General features: G+C 44.0%; 1 protein-coding gene across 8 annotated transcripts in view; it reads right to left on the bottom strand.

The window, feature by feature from the left end:
* Window positions 1–15,410, bottom strand: part of KCNT2 (potassium sodium-activated channel subfamily T member 2) — a 274,796-nt gene extending 259,386 nt beyond the window's left edge. For 7 of the 8 annotated variants that reach the window (XM_077332711.1, XM_077332710.1, XM_077332706.1 and 4 more), the window contains exon 1: window positions 15,012–15,410. In XM_077332711.1, coding sequence (XP_077188826.1) covers window positions 15,012–15,106 — 95 coding nt within the window. In that variant the 5' untranslated portion in view covers window positions 15,107–15,410. Of the gene's footprint in view, window positions 1–14,214; window positions 14,272–15,011 lie in introns of those variants that run through there. The other variant, XM_077332708.1, reaches the window with a different exon arrangement.
* Window positions 15,411–15,640: the final 230 nt, after the last annotated feature.

A 15,640-nucleotide genomic window follows, 5' to 3' on the forward strand; every position in this document is an offset into this window, starting at 1 on the left:
AACTGCTGGTTCATCCCTGGTTCCTGACTTCAGCTTCAGATCTCCATTTCATTCCTGGTTCCTGACTTCGGCTTGCTCTTTAACCCCATTGCTAGTTCATTACTCAAGCTTGGCTTTTGACACTGCACCATGATACTGCTTTGGGACTCTCTTTGGTATCCAACCCCAGCCTAGCTTTTGACTCCACTCCCTGCCCCATCTCCCTTGATGGACTGATTTTTGACCCTTCAGACTGAACTTTGGACTCTGAACTTGGCTAACAATTTGGTCTTGGCTTTCTGGTTGAAGGTGTAATTAATCCGTAATCACCGTGTGGCCTGGCAGGGCAGCACAATATCCTTAATTCTGATGTACGTACCACTGGTTTCATTGGCTATTATTTTCAGTAAGCATACTGAACACTGGAGTTTAATTCAAATATAGTTTGGAGAAAGTGGATGCAATTGGCCTGCTCACCACACCATGCATTTCTCACAGGGATGCAGAAAAGGAGCACCCCACAAGACAGAGCCCTCCTCCCAATGTACTGTCTTGGTTATTACTAGGCTTTCTGGTAGTGGTGCTTTACCTTTGGCATGCCCCTTTTTGTGAAGCTCATAAGTTTCCCATTCAGTACTTACTGTGCCATCAAGCCTCATTTACACTTCTAGGAAAACCTTTCAAACTTCTCCCAAATCATTATCCACTTCTGGAAAACCCCTCAAGGCTTTGTACCTTTAGGAACCTGGCAACGCCATTACTTCTTATTCACACTTTAACTGAGAGGGGCTGTGTCTCTTTTAGTGGTTTTATGGACTGCTTCTGGCTAGAGGATTACTTTATCTGCAACATTTTACAGTTGTGTGTTATTATGACTTCAGTTAGGGGCTTATTTTCATGCCTCTGTTGATTTGTTCTAGTCATAGGTCACCTCAAGCAGGTCTCTGTACATGCAGCATATAATTTTTTTGGAAGCTATTATGGATTTATTACTAAATTTATTATTTATTTATTGTACTAGCTTCAAAGCCCGTTCCTAAGAACAGGCCTTAAAAGGGTCCCCTCCCCTTGCCCCCCAGCCAGGCAGCTTAAGGTGGCTTTGGGCTGCAGTTTGCAGCCAGATCAAGTGGGGTGGGCAGGGGCTGGCCAGCTCCTTAGCAGGCAGTCAGCAGGCCAGGAGGCCCTTGTTAGCAGGCCCAGCCTAGCAGGCCAAAAGGCCCTCCTTAGCAGGCCTTCCACCATGACATTTTGCCCAGGGCCCTCTCCTCTTACCTGCTGCTGGCTCCAGGCACTGAGGTGTGTCTGAGAGCAAAGAGACTAGAGTCCAGGGACAGAGGGAGCTGCAGGGGCAGGGCCAATCAAGGTGCAGTCAGCTTTGCTGGCTGCACTCTGATTGGCCCTGTTCCAAGTTGGATAGCCGGACACATTCCACCCCCCAGGCTTTCACAAATATATATAGGAACAATGGATAAGGATGGCATGTGTAGTGTAGCCAGGAGATCCGAGCATTGTCTGGCAGCCAAGCAAGGGATATTTGGAGATGGTTTGCTATTGCCTGCCTCTGTATCATGACTCCTAGTGTTCCATGGAAGCTCTCCACCCAAATAATTGGAGATCTCCCATCCAAATACTAGTCAAGGTCAGCACTGCTGAACTTCTGAGATCTGATGCGATTGGACTTACCTGGGCTATCCAGGTCAGGGCTTATTACTTAATGCTTTATTTTTGTGTAAAGTGATATCAACTTGCAACTGACATGGAGACTGCCTTCCTTGGCAGTCTCTCATTCAAGTACAGCCCGACTTGGCTTCCAAAATCTGATGAGATCAGGCTCTACTATACCATTCCACATCCAAATACTATATACTAAACTATGAAATATACTGTGTCAATATTCTATGAATTTTGATGCACTATATTATTTGCTGTTGAGTTGCAGGGAATGCAGGATGAAGGCCTCAAGGCTGTGTTTTAACTTGGGTCACCTTTCTACCCCCTGGTACCTTGCAATATTTCATACGCCTTCCCAGGCTATAGTTACCTGTTATTATATCTGTGATAAACAGCACATTGTAATTGCTAGTCTATGAAAAGTTACTGGCACACAGACATTTCAGTAGCTGGAAGAAGGAGAAGAGGAGAAAACAAAAGAGCAAAACAAAAACTCATCTAGATTACACACACAATAAAGACCTTCCCTGCCTGGTCACCTGGAAGCAATTCTTACTTGCCACAGGTGGTTAAGTATTTACAAGTAGGCACTGCTATTTCTCCATGTTCCGCAGGTATCAGCAGTCTGCAAACTGAACAGAGTGGAAGATTTAATACAGGAAACCTAATCACCCTACCATTGTTTAGGCTGTTCCCAAGTTGAAATCTGTGCCAAACCTCAAAGTAAAAATGCCAGTGGAAAACTCTAAGTTGGCATCCATCATAATTATGATGAGATCTTGCCAATTTACTTAGATAATTCAAGTGAAAATTTAAGCGACAGAAAGCAATTTTCACCATTAGACAACTATCACAACAACAATCCTCTAAGGCCTACAGCTATTCTTCTAGCCAGCTGCGTTTATGGTACCCTTGTGCCAAAACAATCAAAACCTTTCCACTGTTTCGGCACCTCCAGTACGGTAATTTTCCCTACAGAATGTTTTACTTATACCTCTAGGTTCTTTATTGTTGCCAAGTGATTTACCAGAGCATGTTCTATTTTTTATTGCCTAAACAGATGTAATTTTTTTTCAAGAACCATTTTATATTTTTGCACTTGGTAAACAATACGCTTCCTCTGAATTGAAGAAGCAATGAGGGGGATGGCAGAGAGAGAGAATGCTGAAATGCAATCCAGTGACCACCACTGGAGAGCAGTACTAACTTTCCAGCAGGAGTCAAAAGCAGCAGGTTTCTCACAACCAGACGATGATGATGACCATTCACCTGCTATTGCTCATTTCTGAAACTATTAGTCAAAGATATGCCACTACTCCACAAGAAGTCAAAACAGAACCTAATAGCCACTGACAAGACATGGGGCTTTTCCACACGCTTGACTCACTCCTGATTGCCTTGGCAGCCAGTCCACAAGCGTTAGAATTGGCTTGTGCATGGTTCTGCCACATGGCTGCCTTCCCTCTGCATTTCCACAGTTGTGGAGTCAGTTTATTTTCTTCCATACGTGCCTTCAATAATGAGGATTTTCAAGGAAGTGTGCTGTCATCCTCAGTAGTGTCACAGCACCTCCAGCCCATTTTTATTATTTGCACATGTGTATCAGTATCATAGCTATATTTTTGTTTGGTTGATTTATAACCCACCCCTATCGGCCTCCTGTCTCAGGGTGGTTTACAATAGTTAATAAATACATCAGAGTTAAAATCATTCAAACAGTTAAAATCAACCAACAATTGGTGACATCCCCCTTGTTGTTCTTTGTATTAGGAAGTAGACAGGAGAGCCATCTGGATTGCAGCAGGAGAGTCCCTTCCTGTTGATATACCCATTTGTTTGAATCAGCCTCAATAATAAGCCTGGCGGAAAAGCTCCATCTTACAGGCCCTACGGAACTGTTCCGGTAGGGCAGCGGTTCTCAACCTGGGAGTCACAACCCTATGGGGGTCAATCAACCTTTTCCCCAAGGGTTGCTGAGGCTGCGATGGTGGCCACCACGGCGGCCGCCACAGTGACCCAAAGGGGGTCGTGGCATTACGATGGTTGAGAACCACTGCATTGGGGCCGGATGATTTTGGGGGGCTCATTTTAAAAGTAAATGGCACTAAAATACTGATATATATTGTCATGATGACAAAGGTTTAACAGAGTCTCTAGCCCTTTGTAGAGGTATAAAAAAGGCATATCTGCAAATGAAGGGGCTAACCTTTTTATTATTTAATAAAAGCTGAGAATTCAGAAAATTTGTGAAACCTGTCAATGGGATGACATTATATTGTTAAAAGGCTTGTATTATTTTAATCAAAACCAAAACTACCTGTCTTAAGGCAGGGAGGGGGATGAGAGGGATTGCTTTGACAAAACACATGCACATGAAAATGATCCATGTCTTCTTGCATCCATCACGAGTCCTCCTCCACTGTCACTTGAGCCATCTCCCTTGTCTCTTCATTGAACTCAGCCCTTCAGTAAGCCCAGGGTCTTCCTGAACTCTAACACTTGAAAGAGGTTCGTGAGGGTAGCTATGTTGGTCTGAAGCAGCAGAACAAATTTAGGGTCCAGTCACCTGAATGAGATAATTTTTATTTTTTTAAAAATTGTTAAACATTTATTGAGTAATATTACTATATATGGTCATGTTGACCCACCCCCCTCCCTAAACAGCCTATGATTGGCCTGGAGGGGGTGGGAAGGGGAGAGGCCCTGGGTGGGTGTGCATGCTTCCCAACCATATTGCACCACTTCTGGGGTTTCTAGAAGCCTGAAGAATGTTTCAGGGGTTTCTCAACGGTAAAAAGGTGAGAAAGGCTGATTTAGGGGGTTGGCCATACCTGTTGGACTGCTCTGTTGTCCCAGCTGAACTGTACAAGATCCAAAAGGGTATCTAATGTTTTCCAGTGACAGCATCCTGATCAACAGTAATGGGCAGGCTGACTTTCAGGGAATTTTATCTATTCTTATTTATTTTATGGCTGATAAGAATAGAAGAGCTGTTTTTAATACTCCATTTTTCACAACCGAAATAAGTCCCAAAGCAGCTTCTTATCCCCACAACAGATACCCTGTGACAGGGAGCCCTGAAAGAAATGAGCTGCATGAACAGCTCTCAGTGAACTGTGTCCGGCGCAATACAGTTGACTGCATATGGAGGAGTGGAGAATGAAACACAGTTCTTCAAATTATAGTCCACTTCTCTTTAACCACTATACAACACTGACTCTGTGATGGCCTCTCCCATGCTGAGCTGGAGACGCTTGCTTAGCTTGGCCCGTCCTGACTTTGGAGCAAAAAGAGTTCCCAGCTGTGCTGTTATCAGTGCTGGATGAAGGCCAACAGCACAGTAAAAGAATGTGTGCAGCGATTCAGCAAGCAGTTGGAAATGCAACACAAAGTCAAAAGCTGTCTTTTACCAGTCTGTGAGCAGGTAGGTAGAAATCAGGCATGTCAATAGGCCATCCAAAGGTCAGCAGGCAGGTAGACAGACAGCGTAGTTGTAAAGCGGTCCAAGAGTCATGGGCAGGAGGCAGTCAACAAGCTTGTGGGCAATCCAGGTAAAGAACAGGCAGGAAATCAGGCTGGGCAAGATTCCAGGTTCACAGGCATGAACATGGCAGCAGTCTTGTGCACTCAGACTCAGTACCTCAGCCTCACATAGGCATAGCCAGAGAAGAAGTGCAGCCCCTGCAAAGACTTACACAGGGGGTCCAGGCCTTTCAGTCTGCATCCTGCAAAGACTCAGGTATGTCTTCCAGCCTTTGGCTGTAACAGGCAGCCTGTTGGGCACTTCTCCATCTTAGATTTTGTCTCTGCTTCTGCCACCATTGCTTGAGAGGTTTACCAGTCCTCCACAGCTCCCTTCTGCTCATGACTTCTTGGCTGGAACTCAGCTGGGGCTCCTCTTCCTCATCACCAGCTTCCATCGCTGACTCCTGGCAGGCTCTCTGATTCATCCCAAATATATGTTCAAAGGACTTCAGGATTCCCCAAGAACAGCTTGAAAACTTCCAGTCTATCCTATTCGTAATAGTGTCACAGGTAATGACAAACAGAACAAGCACGTTACAGAGACTCTTAAGGAATTAGCACTCACAGCACCAGGCAATCGCTATTTGTTGACTCTAACACTGGATGTGTACTTCCCAACCCATCAATGATTGGACCCCAGAGCTGAGTTACCTCCTAACTACAACAATAAAGCAGCCACTACAAAGTTATTCAATTAAAAATAAGTAAACTGATATCACAGAGAATGAGGTGGCCGGATGGAGTCACTGAAGCAGTAGGTGCAAACTTAAATGGACTCCGGGGAATAGTAGAGGACAGGAAGGCCTGGAGCATCATTGTCCATGGGGTCGCGATGGGTCGGACACGACTTTGCACCTAACAACACAGAGTATCAGAGCCCAAAATTATTCCATGACCCACTTTTGTACCTCAATGTGGCAAATTAAGATACACAGAGAAAGCATGGCACAACAGGATTCAGAATCCATTTTGTTCTGCTCTCAATTCTGTTAACCACTGCCTTTGAGCAAAAGCCAGCATGTTTTGTTAGTGCATCTAGTCCACTGCACACAAAAACTCGCTAATCTTTTACTCCACGCAGACTAAAACTGTTCATCCAATTAGAACATGAAAACACACTCTACTCAGCCAACCCTGCAGCCAGAACCAGGATACTTGCCAACAAACGTAGCTTGCTAGAAGTTTTACTTGTAGTGGGTTAAGGCATGCATAAGCTTCATTTAGTTTTAGAAGTAGTAAACAGGATTTGAGCTAAAACCAAAATTCTTGACTTGTAACCTAATATATGAAGCAACCTTTCTCAAACTTTACTACTGAGAAACCCCTGAAACAGTCTTCAGTCTTCAAGAAACCCCAGAGGTGGTGCAATCATGCAGAATATGGTTGGAAAGCATAGCTTTGTACATGCCCACTTGGGGCCCCTCCTCTTCCCATCCCCTCCAGGCCCATCATTAGCCTTTTGGGAGGGAGGGTGGGTTTATATTACCATATATGATCATATCACCTGATAAATGTTTAACAAATTTTTAAAATGTATAAAAAATTAATTCCCAACCAATCAGGAAACCCTTCCAGGGCCATCAAGAAACCCCAATGTTTCATGAAAACCTGGTTGAGAAAGTCTGATATGAAGGAAGAATAGGGCTACAAGAAAGGGAAACTAGGGAAACTATAAAACCAATTTTTTTAATAGCTCAAAGAATTTCAGAAGACATGCTTGTGCAAAGACTAGCCTGAAGACCTCTGAAAACAATCCATCACTGAACTTGGTTACTAGAAGCGCTTTTATGATCGGCAGATATTCTCTATAACTGATAACAGGATAGGCCATTCAGATACAAACTTTTGGCATCAAATACTGTGACCATTTCTCCATGATGAATCTGTTCCTTGGCAGCTTTCAAGATGGAGTGAAAGAGTTCACTGGATGCAACCCACTGTCTACCCAAATGGAACTACAGTGGCTTAAATACTTCTGATCATGGCCGTCATCCATCACAAAGAAAAAGTGAATTTAACAAATAAAAAAATATAAAGAATGAAATGTAAATTCTCCAAGAAATACTATGGTTGTGGGCAGGCAATGACAAACCAACCAGACAATTATAGGATCTCCTGGCTATATTACACCCTTCCCATACAATAAATCTTTAACCGCTCCTCGCGGAGCGGAAGAAATAAAACAGTAAGGGCCCCGAGTGCGGGCCCTGTCTGGGATGAGGAAGGGTGCCGATAGGCCCCTTCCCCTGGACTGACAAGCGGAGGGCTTGTCTTATCTCTTCTTTTAATCGTCATAAAACAACCAAAACGGCCTCCAGATTTAAACCATTTTCCAAGTGGCATTTTTATCAGTGGTTATTTTTCCTAAATATAAAAAGCATACAGTTAATACATACTTGTCAACAATTATTTCCTCAGTGCAGAATATAACATATTTATCTTAACAAATTAGTTATTCCAGTTTCAAACATTATATACCACCAATAAAGCATAGCTTTATTGAGCCAAGATGTTATTTAAAATCACAGGGCAACGTCTAATGATCTCCTTCAGAGAATAAATTTATTTATTCTTTTATTTATTGTAAACATTTATATATTTCCTTTCCACTCAGAGTTCCCCAAAATGGCAAAAATCGAAGGGAGTGATTGGGAGGTGCTTGTTTAACTATACACACTTCAAATAACCCTGTCACAACATCCCCACTCAGAGTTGGTGTAATGTCACTAGATTAAGCCTGGGTTCAAATCACTATTCAGCCACAAAACTCCCTTCAGCCAACCCACCACCTCTCAACCCAGTCTCTCTCACAGGCTTGTTGAGAGGGCAAAATGCAATATAGGATGTATGTAATGTGTGCCTGTCTTAGTTCCTTGGGGGAAGGTCATAATTTTTTTTTAATCTAGGTGTAGAATTCTACAGTGAGTTATGACATTTCTTACAACAAAAATCCTTAATTCTGTAACATAATATACCACTCTGTCTTATAAACAGAAACTGATTCCCTATACAACTTTACAACACTTCAAGAGTAGCTGCATCAAAATCCTTTTAAGAACTATATTAAAAGAGAGTGTTCTTATGCTTTCTGCCAAAATATACTAAGAATACATACAGGATATCTCCCATCTCTGAACTCATTTGAATTATTCCATTATGGTACCATTACTTTTAATATCCGTCTACCATACAGAGTTTTCTTTTGTGGAAAAGCCATACAAATATCTTTAAAACAATAAGCATCCTCCTGAAAAGAATGATGGTAAATCCCTTATAATAGCCTAATAGAGAATATGGGCCCATATATAAATACTTAAATCTACAGAGCAGGTGCATTAGCACATAAGGAAGATTTGTCTACAGGCTTGGTGGACCTTTTCCCTCCAGGTTTGCAGAAAAAAATGAAAACAGGACAAAAAAGGAAGTGGACATAAATTTCACGTCTGGAGCACCACAAGCAACGTTCAGCTATTGTTAGTATGACCTTATACTCTGTCAAGAGATTCCTTTATAAAGTTGAAGTTGGTCCTTAAATATAAAAACCATTGTCCCCTGAAAAAGCTGTAAGGCGAAATGCGTCGGAACTTGTGTGAAATCATAAAGAATAAAGAATTACTCAATAATGAAGACTCTATATGTCCATTTTGGATATTTTATTGCCATATTGGTTCCCCAGTGCATCTATATTTCTCTATATTTGTTTCTTCACTGGGACCCACTCCTCCCATTTCTTTATTTTTACCATTACTGTTGAGGCAGCAAAGTGGCCAGACAATCAGGTCAAGGAACAAAGGGGAGCAGAGCAGCAGTGAGGAGGGGATGATGGTGGGAAGAGCAGTGGTGAAAAAAACAAGGAAGTGGGCAGAGTGGCATTGATATCAGACTCAAGCAGATATCAGACTGAGGAAAGAGGTGTAGTCATAAGGCAAGGAAGAGTAGAGCTCAGTGTGGCGGGTAAAGGGGGTAAAGTAGTATGGCATGGATGGGGAAAGATGGATGGAGATTAGAGGAAAGGATCAGGAAAAGTTGCTGGGGAGGGAGAGTCAGAAGCAAAAGAACAAAACAGGGATCAGTGAAGGAACATCCCTGACCATTTCTCATAAATCCCAGTTCGTAGGCTTATAAATCCTAGGAGAACCCACCCCGTGTGATGGTAGTTTTCCTCTCTCTTCTCTGCAGCCAGGTTGTGCTCTTCCCAATAGCCAAGGGGAAAGCGCATAGAGGCTCCAGATACGGATGGGTGGTTTTTGAAGAGGATGGTCCTCTAATTCCATCCCTGGCACAAGGACCACAGTTTAGCTTCACCATCCCCCAGTCTCTCTAGCAGCTGCTGCTTCAAAATGGTGACAAGCTGCCAGCTGCAAGCCCTACTATGAAATGGTTTTGTCCACTTTCCTGGAATATGGTGGGGGAGAGCACATTGGGAAACGGTACTCAGAAAAGCCACACACGACATATCAAAGAGCCACATGCAGTGTGCAAGTACCACTGGCCTGGAAGCATATATATGTTACCATGCCCCATACAAAAGGAGGGATGACCCAAGGCTGCAAAACAAGCCATTTCCAATGTCTGCTCGGCATTTTAACTGTGCCTTCTGTAACTAGAACAGGAAATCAGAGAAAACAGTACTTAACAAAGGACAAACAATGTAGCATTGGACAGCTCTAGACTGGCAACTCCTGTATCAGTGTGCAGACTGTAGGGAGCACTCTGGTACTGTAATCTACCTCCCATTCGGCATAAATGAAAGATGAACCAAGATCAGACCCCAAAATGGTCCACACATTCAAGCCTTTTGTCCCCTTGACACAATAAGGAAAAATGGTGAGGGAGATGATAAGAATAATTACTGCAGCATAATTAACATCCATGGTGCTGGGAAAACTGGCAACAGCAAAGGGAAGACAGGAAGTCATGGTAACTAAGGATGGTTCTGAGCAAACAGAGGACAATGAATTTTGCGTCCCAGTTGGACAAGCAAGCGTTATTCATTCAAACCCACACATACATGTCGTCCTGCAGGAAAGGCATAGGAAAGCATTATCACTGTCAACTACATACTTGTGTATTAGCGCTCCCCAAATTAATCAAAGTTGGGCACAAAGCTGCTGAAGTGTTGCCTGCTTCCTGAGGGACCACTAGGTTATGCAATCTTTCATCATTAAATATTTCCTATCATTGAAGGCTGACAGTTTCTATGGCAATGTTACCAAAAATTTCCCCAAGAGCAATAATGTTTCTATGAAAATATGTACACACTAGTCATCCGCCTAAGTGGTAATGTCACAGCAAAAACAAAAATGATTTTCCTAATTGGTTCATTCTTTTGCAATTCAGATCTGTGAGCCATATTTCATTCTTCAGTCACACTACGGATTCTAGCTTGAACACAGTTTTCTTTCATCAGTTCAGCTTTAAAAAAAGAAACCAAAGGGCTTTTTCCTTCTTCTGTTTGTTTTTACTACAATTCATAGAGCCACACTGTTCTATCATGAACCATTATTTCAGACATAAGAAAGCAAAATGTTCTCGTTAATACTAACCACAGTACTTGAAGGAGGCAATATTTAAATGTCTCCCTCTTTGGGGGTTTTTGACGCTTTCCTACAGCAAGGCTTTCCAGACCAAGCAATTTACAGTGCAATCCTAAGTAGACTTAACACTCTTCTGAAGCCATCAACTTCAACAGGCTTAGAGCAGGTAACCCTGCTTAGAAGTGCACTCATCCAAGCATCCCACCTGCTGCTCTTGTACATCGTCAACAAGAGGCATAAAATGTTTCCGCAGGAAAAGGAAACCTTATCCAGCAACCAGAGATCCACATGCATTATTCCTGTTCCTTCCCAGTATCTCTTAGTATTAACACTTCTGAAAGTACGGATTGCCCAGAGAAGAAACAAGAGTGATAATTGGGAGCCAGATGTAATCTAGGACCTAACCTCCCCCCTCCAGTTGTTCAAAGGGGGACCATCCCTGCCAAAGACAATAGTGACATCAGTGAAGGGAGGTCATGGCTCAGGAGTAAAGCGGCTGCTATTTGGCAGCATCTGCTTATGCTACGCAGGAGCATCTTACATCCCCTTGGGTGCGAAATATGGTTAGCATGGCCTTAACAGGTTGGTGAAGTGAATTTCTAGTGTCTCCAGCTCAAAAAATCAAGTAGCAGGTGATGCAAAAAGACATCAAAAGTTACAGCTGACCAGAGTGGACGATACTGGCCATTAAGTTAACTCAGTGTAAGGCAGTGTCAGGTGGAAAAGTGGTCAAGGTGCAACCCCAGGCCACTGATTTCATGAGCGTGTTGTCTGTGAATTGGAGCAAAACAGAGTAGCCACAGGCCGGTTCACTCATGCATGCTGATTATTTAGCTACTGGTGATTTTCATGTGTGAAAAGTCACCACAATAGAAGCTCTATATGGCCTCGCCTCACCTTCAGAGTCATGTTTTTATGTGTGTTCTGCCACAAGTGACAGATGGGCATGCATGCAGAAAATGTGAAAACGAAGTGACATTCGTCCACTAGGATTTGTTCTACTAAGATTGGTGGAAGAGACTAATCCCAGATAGAAGTAGTACAACAAATACATTTTTAGCCCATCTGCCCTCCAAGCAGTTCAGGGCAGCATACTCTCTTCATTTTGCACTCATGATAACACTATGAAGAAGGTCATGTTGACAGACCATGACTACCCCGACCCCCCCCCCCGTGAGTTTCATGGCAGAGTGGGGATTCATACTTCCCAGATCCTAATCTGTCACATGAGCAACTACAGTGCAATGATACTGCATTTTGTATCTCTCAGTCTTCATTTGATCATTCTTTATAATGCCATGTGGAAGCAACAGAAAATCACCTCTCAGGTCTGCACAGCTTTCATTATCTGGTGCTGTGTGAATGTACCAGTGAATGAGTGGTTGTGTACATGACTTTGCCACACATTCATTTGTTAAGGTCAGGGAGCTCATTTCCCTTGTTTATGCACAAACATATTAAATTGCTAGAGGAAAATCACATTATATCTTCATTACTGAATCTGCAATTTCACTAGCATATGTCTTCTATGTAAACATAACCAGAGTGCATGAAAGGTCCCCCATCTCAATGTAACAGTACAGATCTCTGATTGTTAATGACATTTCAAATGTTGGCTCGGCAAATCAAGAAAATTAGGCTTTGCGTGCTTTTCTTCAATAGTGTACCAACATTTGCTGTCATCAGGCACTGAAGCAATCGTGTTAGTTACAGGGAAATTATTTGATCATGTAATCAAATGAATCTGGCAAACTGCAAGACTGCTACCACTAGATCAACACAGTTTAAGGAGCATCAGTAAAAGCTACTTATAGATTAGTGGCCCCAACCCAATTTTTTTGTTCCACCATTCAGTTTTCACGATTCATTTAGACACCCTTGTGCACTGTTTTCAACACAAGTGGCTTGCTGACCATAAAACAGTCAGGGTACGGGAACCAACCTGGTCTCCTACAGAAAGGGCTTTTGGTTTAAAATAAACATGACTTTATCTCTTGAACATTTCAGCAACCTTAAGGTAATAGGAACTTCAGGTCTAAGCTTTAAGGTGAAAGCGTGTCACCTCACAGAGCACCCACCCCCAAGTGCCAATTATGCAAAGCAGGAATCTCACATCACACATGGGGTTCAACAAAACAGGAAAGGATACAGAAGAAAAACAGAGTAGGGCCAATGCCTAGTTAGAACTTCAAGAATTCTCAGACGAGTCCACAGATGCCAATACCCCAAGACAGGGGTAGTCAAACTGCAGCCCTCCAGATGTCCATGGACTACAATTCCCATAAGCCTCTGCCAGATATCCATGGACTACAATTCCCATGAGCCCAGTGTTTGCTGGCAGGGGCTCATGGGAACCCATCGACATCTGGAGGGCCACAGCTTGACTACCCCTGCTTCACAAGGTATGTTTGTTTTTTATTTTAGCATAGGACATAGTGTAGCCAGGAGATACTAATCTTATCTGGCTGCCAAACAAGAGACATTTGGAGGTGGTCTGCCACTGTATGCTTCCTTTAGGCTGAGAGTGATATCATTGGCCCAAGGTCATCCAGCAAGCTTCATGGCACGAGTAGAGATTCAAACCTGGATTTTCCAGATCTGAGTCCAACACCTTAACCATTACATCACACTGACAAGTCATGCAAAGACAGAGAGCCAATACCACATTTTCCAGCAAATAAATTATTTTAGAAGCACTCTAAGATAGCAAGAGTACCCTCTGGGTTGATCACCTCCTATGCACTTTTATTCTGGAGCATGATCCATTATTGGTCTTTTAACTTAGCTATGTTCCTAGTCTTGAAAAACTGTACCCGTTTCACAATTTAATTGCATAAAAAAGGACTTCAGATGTTTTATAAGCGCTCTTCTTTGAATAGAGTTTTATTAGGACCTTGCTAGGAGGTGATATCTGCCATAGAGTTTGAGAACTCTATGGATTTCAAGGAACATGTATAACTGGGAATCACTGAATTATGCATTTACCCTACATAGACTGTCTGCCTTCTATCAGCCTAAGTACCTTCCACAGTAGGAATACATTCATAGTGCATTTTTTAATACAAGAGAAGGATCAAAACAGGTGCTGGGAAAGTACATCTGAAGAATCTATTATTAGAAGTCCAATATGAATCTTTGTGAACAACCAGATATTTCCCCCCCCAAAAAAATCTGAAGAAAAAAGAGATACTTGAAAGGTAGCTTCATTATTTTTTTAGACTTTCCAAATAACATGGTCAAAACAAGCACCCATGAACTGTCTTGACTCCCCAACAGAGCAGTGAGAAACAACACCCCATTGCAAATTACCTACCATCGATCACACTTTGAATAAACATCAGTTCTTCAAATAAACATTGAATACCAGTCATTTGGCACATGACAAATGAACCCCAGCACTGAACAAGGGCACTGGCCTTCACATAACAACTGAACCCCTTTCCCCTCCAAATCTCAAAGACAGGCAAAGCAGGCTATAGAACAAGTTGATGCTTAAACTCACTCAGAAGACTATTTTATCCTGGATGGGGATCAGCCCGGCTTTAGACACACACAAAGGGAGAAGAGGCAGGGCACTTGAAAATGATGGGAAAGTGAATGGGGAGGGAGTCCTGACACGGAAATCAAGAGTGAGGTGGGACAGGTAAGAGGCTAGTACAGCAAGGATGAGAGCCTGTGACAGAGGGCATCAATACAATCACAGTTCCCTGCAAGACACTGTAGTAGGCAAAAGCCTTTGCATGCTTATGCAAAACAGCCAAGATGCGTGCACATGGCAAGCGCATATACTGCATGTGCACTATAAAGCTATTTGTTCATATAAACACAAAGCAGTATATGTTTTGGGGTGTAAATGAGCACCCTTAAAGGGGGGGGGGGATAAGATGAAGTTGAAATTGCATTGTAAATCGCTGTAAACAGCCTTCCATGAGTTGAGAGCAGGTGCTTCATCTAATTACTCAAAGGGCAACAACATTTCTGCATCCAGACAAGGAAGGGCTGCCCGAACAAGCAGAAGGGCTGCATGCGCTTCTTGCACACCCGAGTCGCCGCTGAAGACTTCTGACTAACTATCCGTGCAGCTGGGAGAATGACACGAACAGACGCCCGCTTTGCATTTCCCGACGATTTGCCGGTGACACGTGTCGTGTCGTCCCCCCTCCCCATCCAGTTAAACCACCACATGCACAGGCGGCAAGCAAGCAGAGCGTCTTCCCGATTTCGAGGGCTATCCCCCGCGTGAAGTACCAAAGAGGAGCATCCTCCTTTCCCCCGGTGAGCTTCACCTCGCCCGCTTACCTGTCGTCGTTCTGCCATCCCTGATCGCCCAGCAACAGATCTCGAAACCTGTACCTGGGAGGAAGCGGGGGGACCTCGCTCTCCACATCCACCATCCTGCCCAGGAAAGGAACAGCAACAATCACGGGAGGCAAGGCGGCGGCAGCGCTCTCAGCGCGGCGTCTCGAACGCAGACAGCCCAGCGAGGGGAAGGCGGAGTCCACCGGGCGCTCGCGTTCCCCTCAAGGTGGGCACGCAAAGCCGCCGCACCGGCTGGCAAAAGTTCGCGCTCCCTTCCGACCCGGCTTGCAACAGGAGGCAGGGCGCGCTCGCGCTCCCGCACGCGCGCCCCCCGCAGTTAGCCGGGCAGCGCCTCTCGGTGCACGCGCAGCGCCCTCAGCCCGCCGGGCTCAGCAACAAAGGGCCGCCCGCTCCGATTCGTCTCAGCCAGCCCCAGCCATGCTAATACTGTTTGGAGCTACCGCTGGCAGCTCAGCCAATAAGGGGGGCTCGTCAGGAAGCTACGACGCTGACGTCGGCGGGAACCTCGGCTCGGCAACGAATGGCGTTCGCCTGATTAGCATGGAAGGGGATTAGCGGGGAAGGGGTTCCACCTTCGCGAGGCGAGAGGAGCGGGGCGCCAAAGAGGC

The sequence above is a fragment of the Paroedura picta genome, chromosome 4, assembly GCF_049243985.1.
Source record: "Paroedura picta isolate Pp20150507F chromosome 4, Ppicta_v3.0, whole genome shotgun sequence".
NCBI classification, from domain to species: Eukaryota; Metazoa; Chordata; class Lepidosauria; order Squamata; family Gekkonidae; genus Paroedura; species Paroedura picta.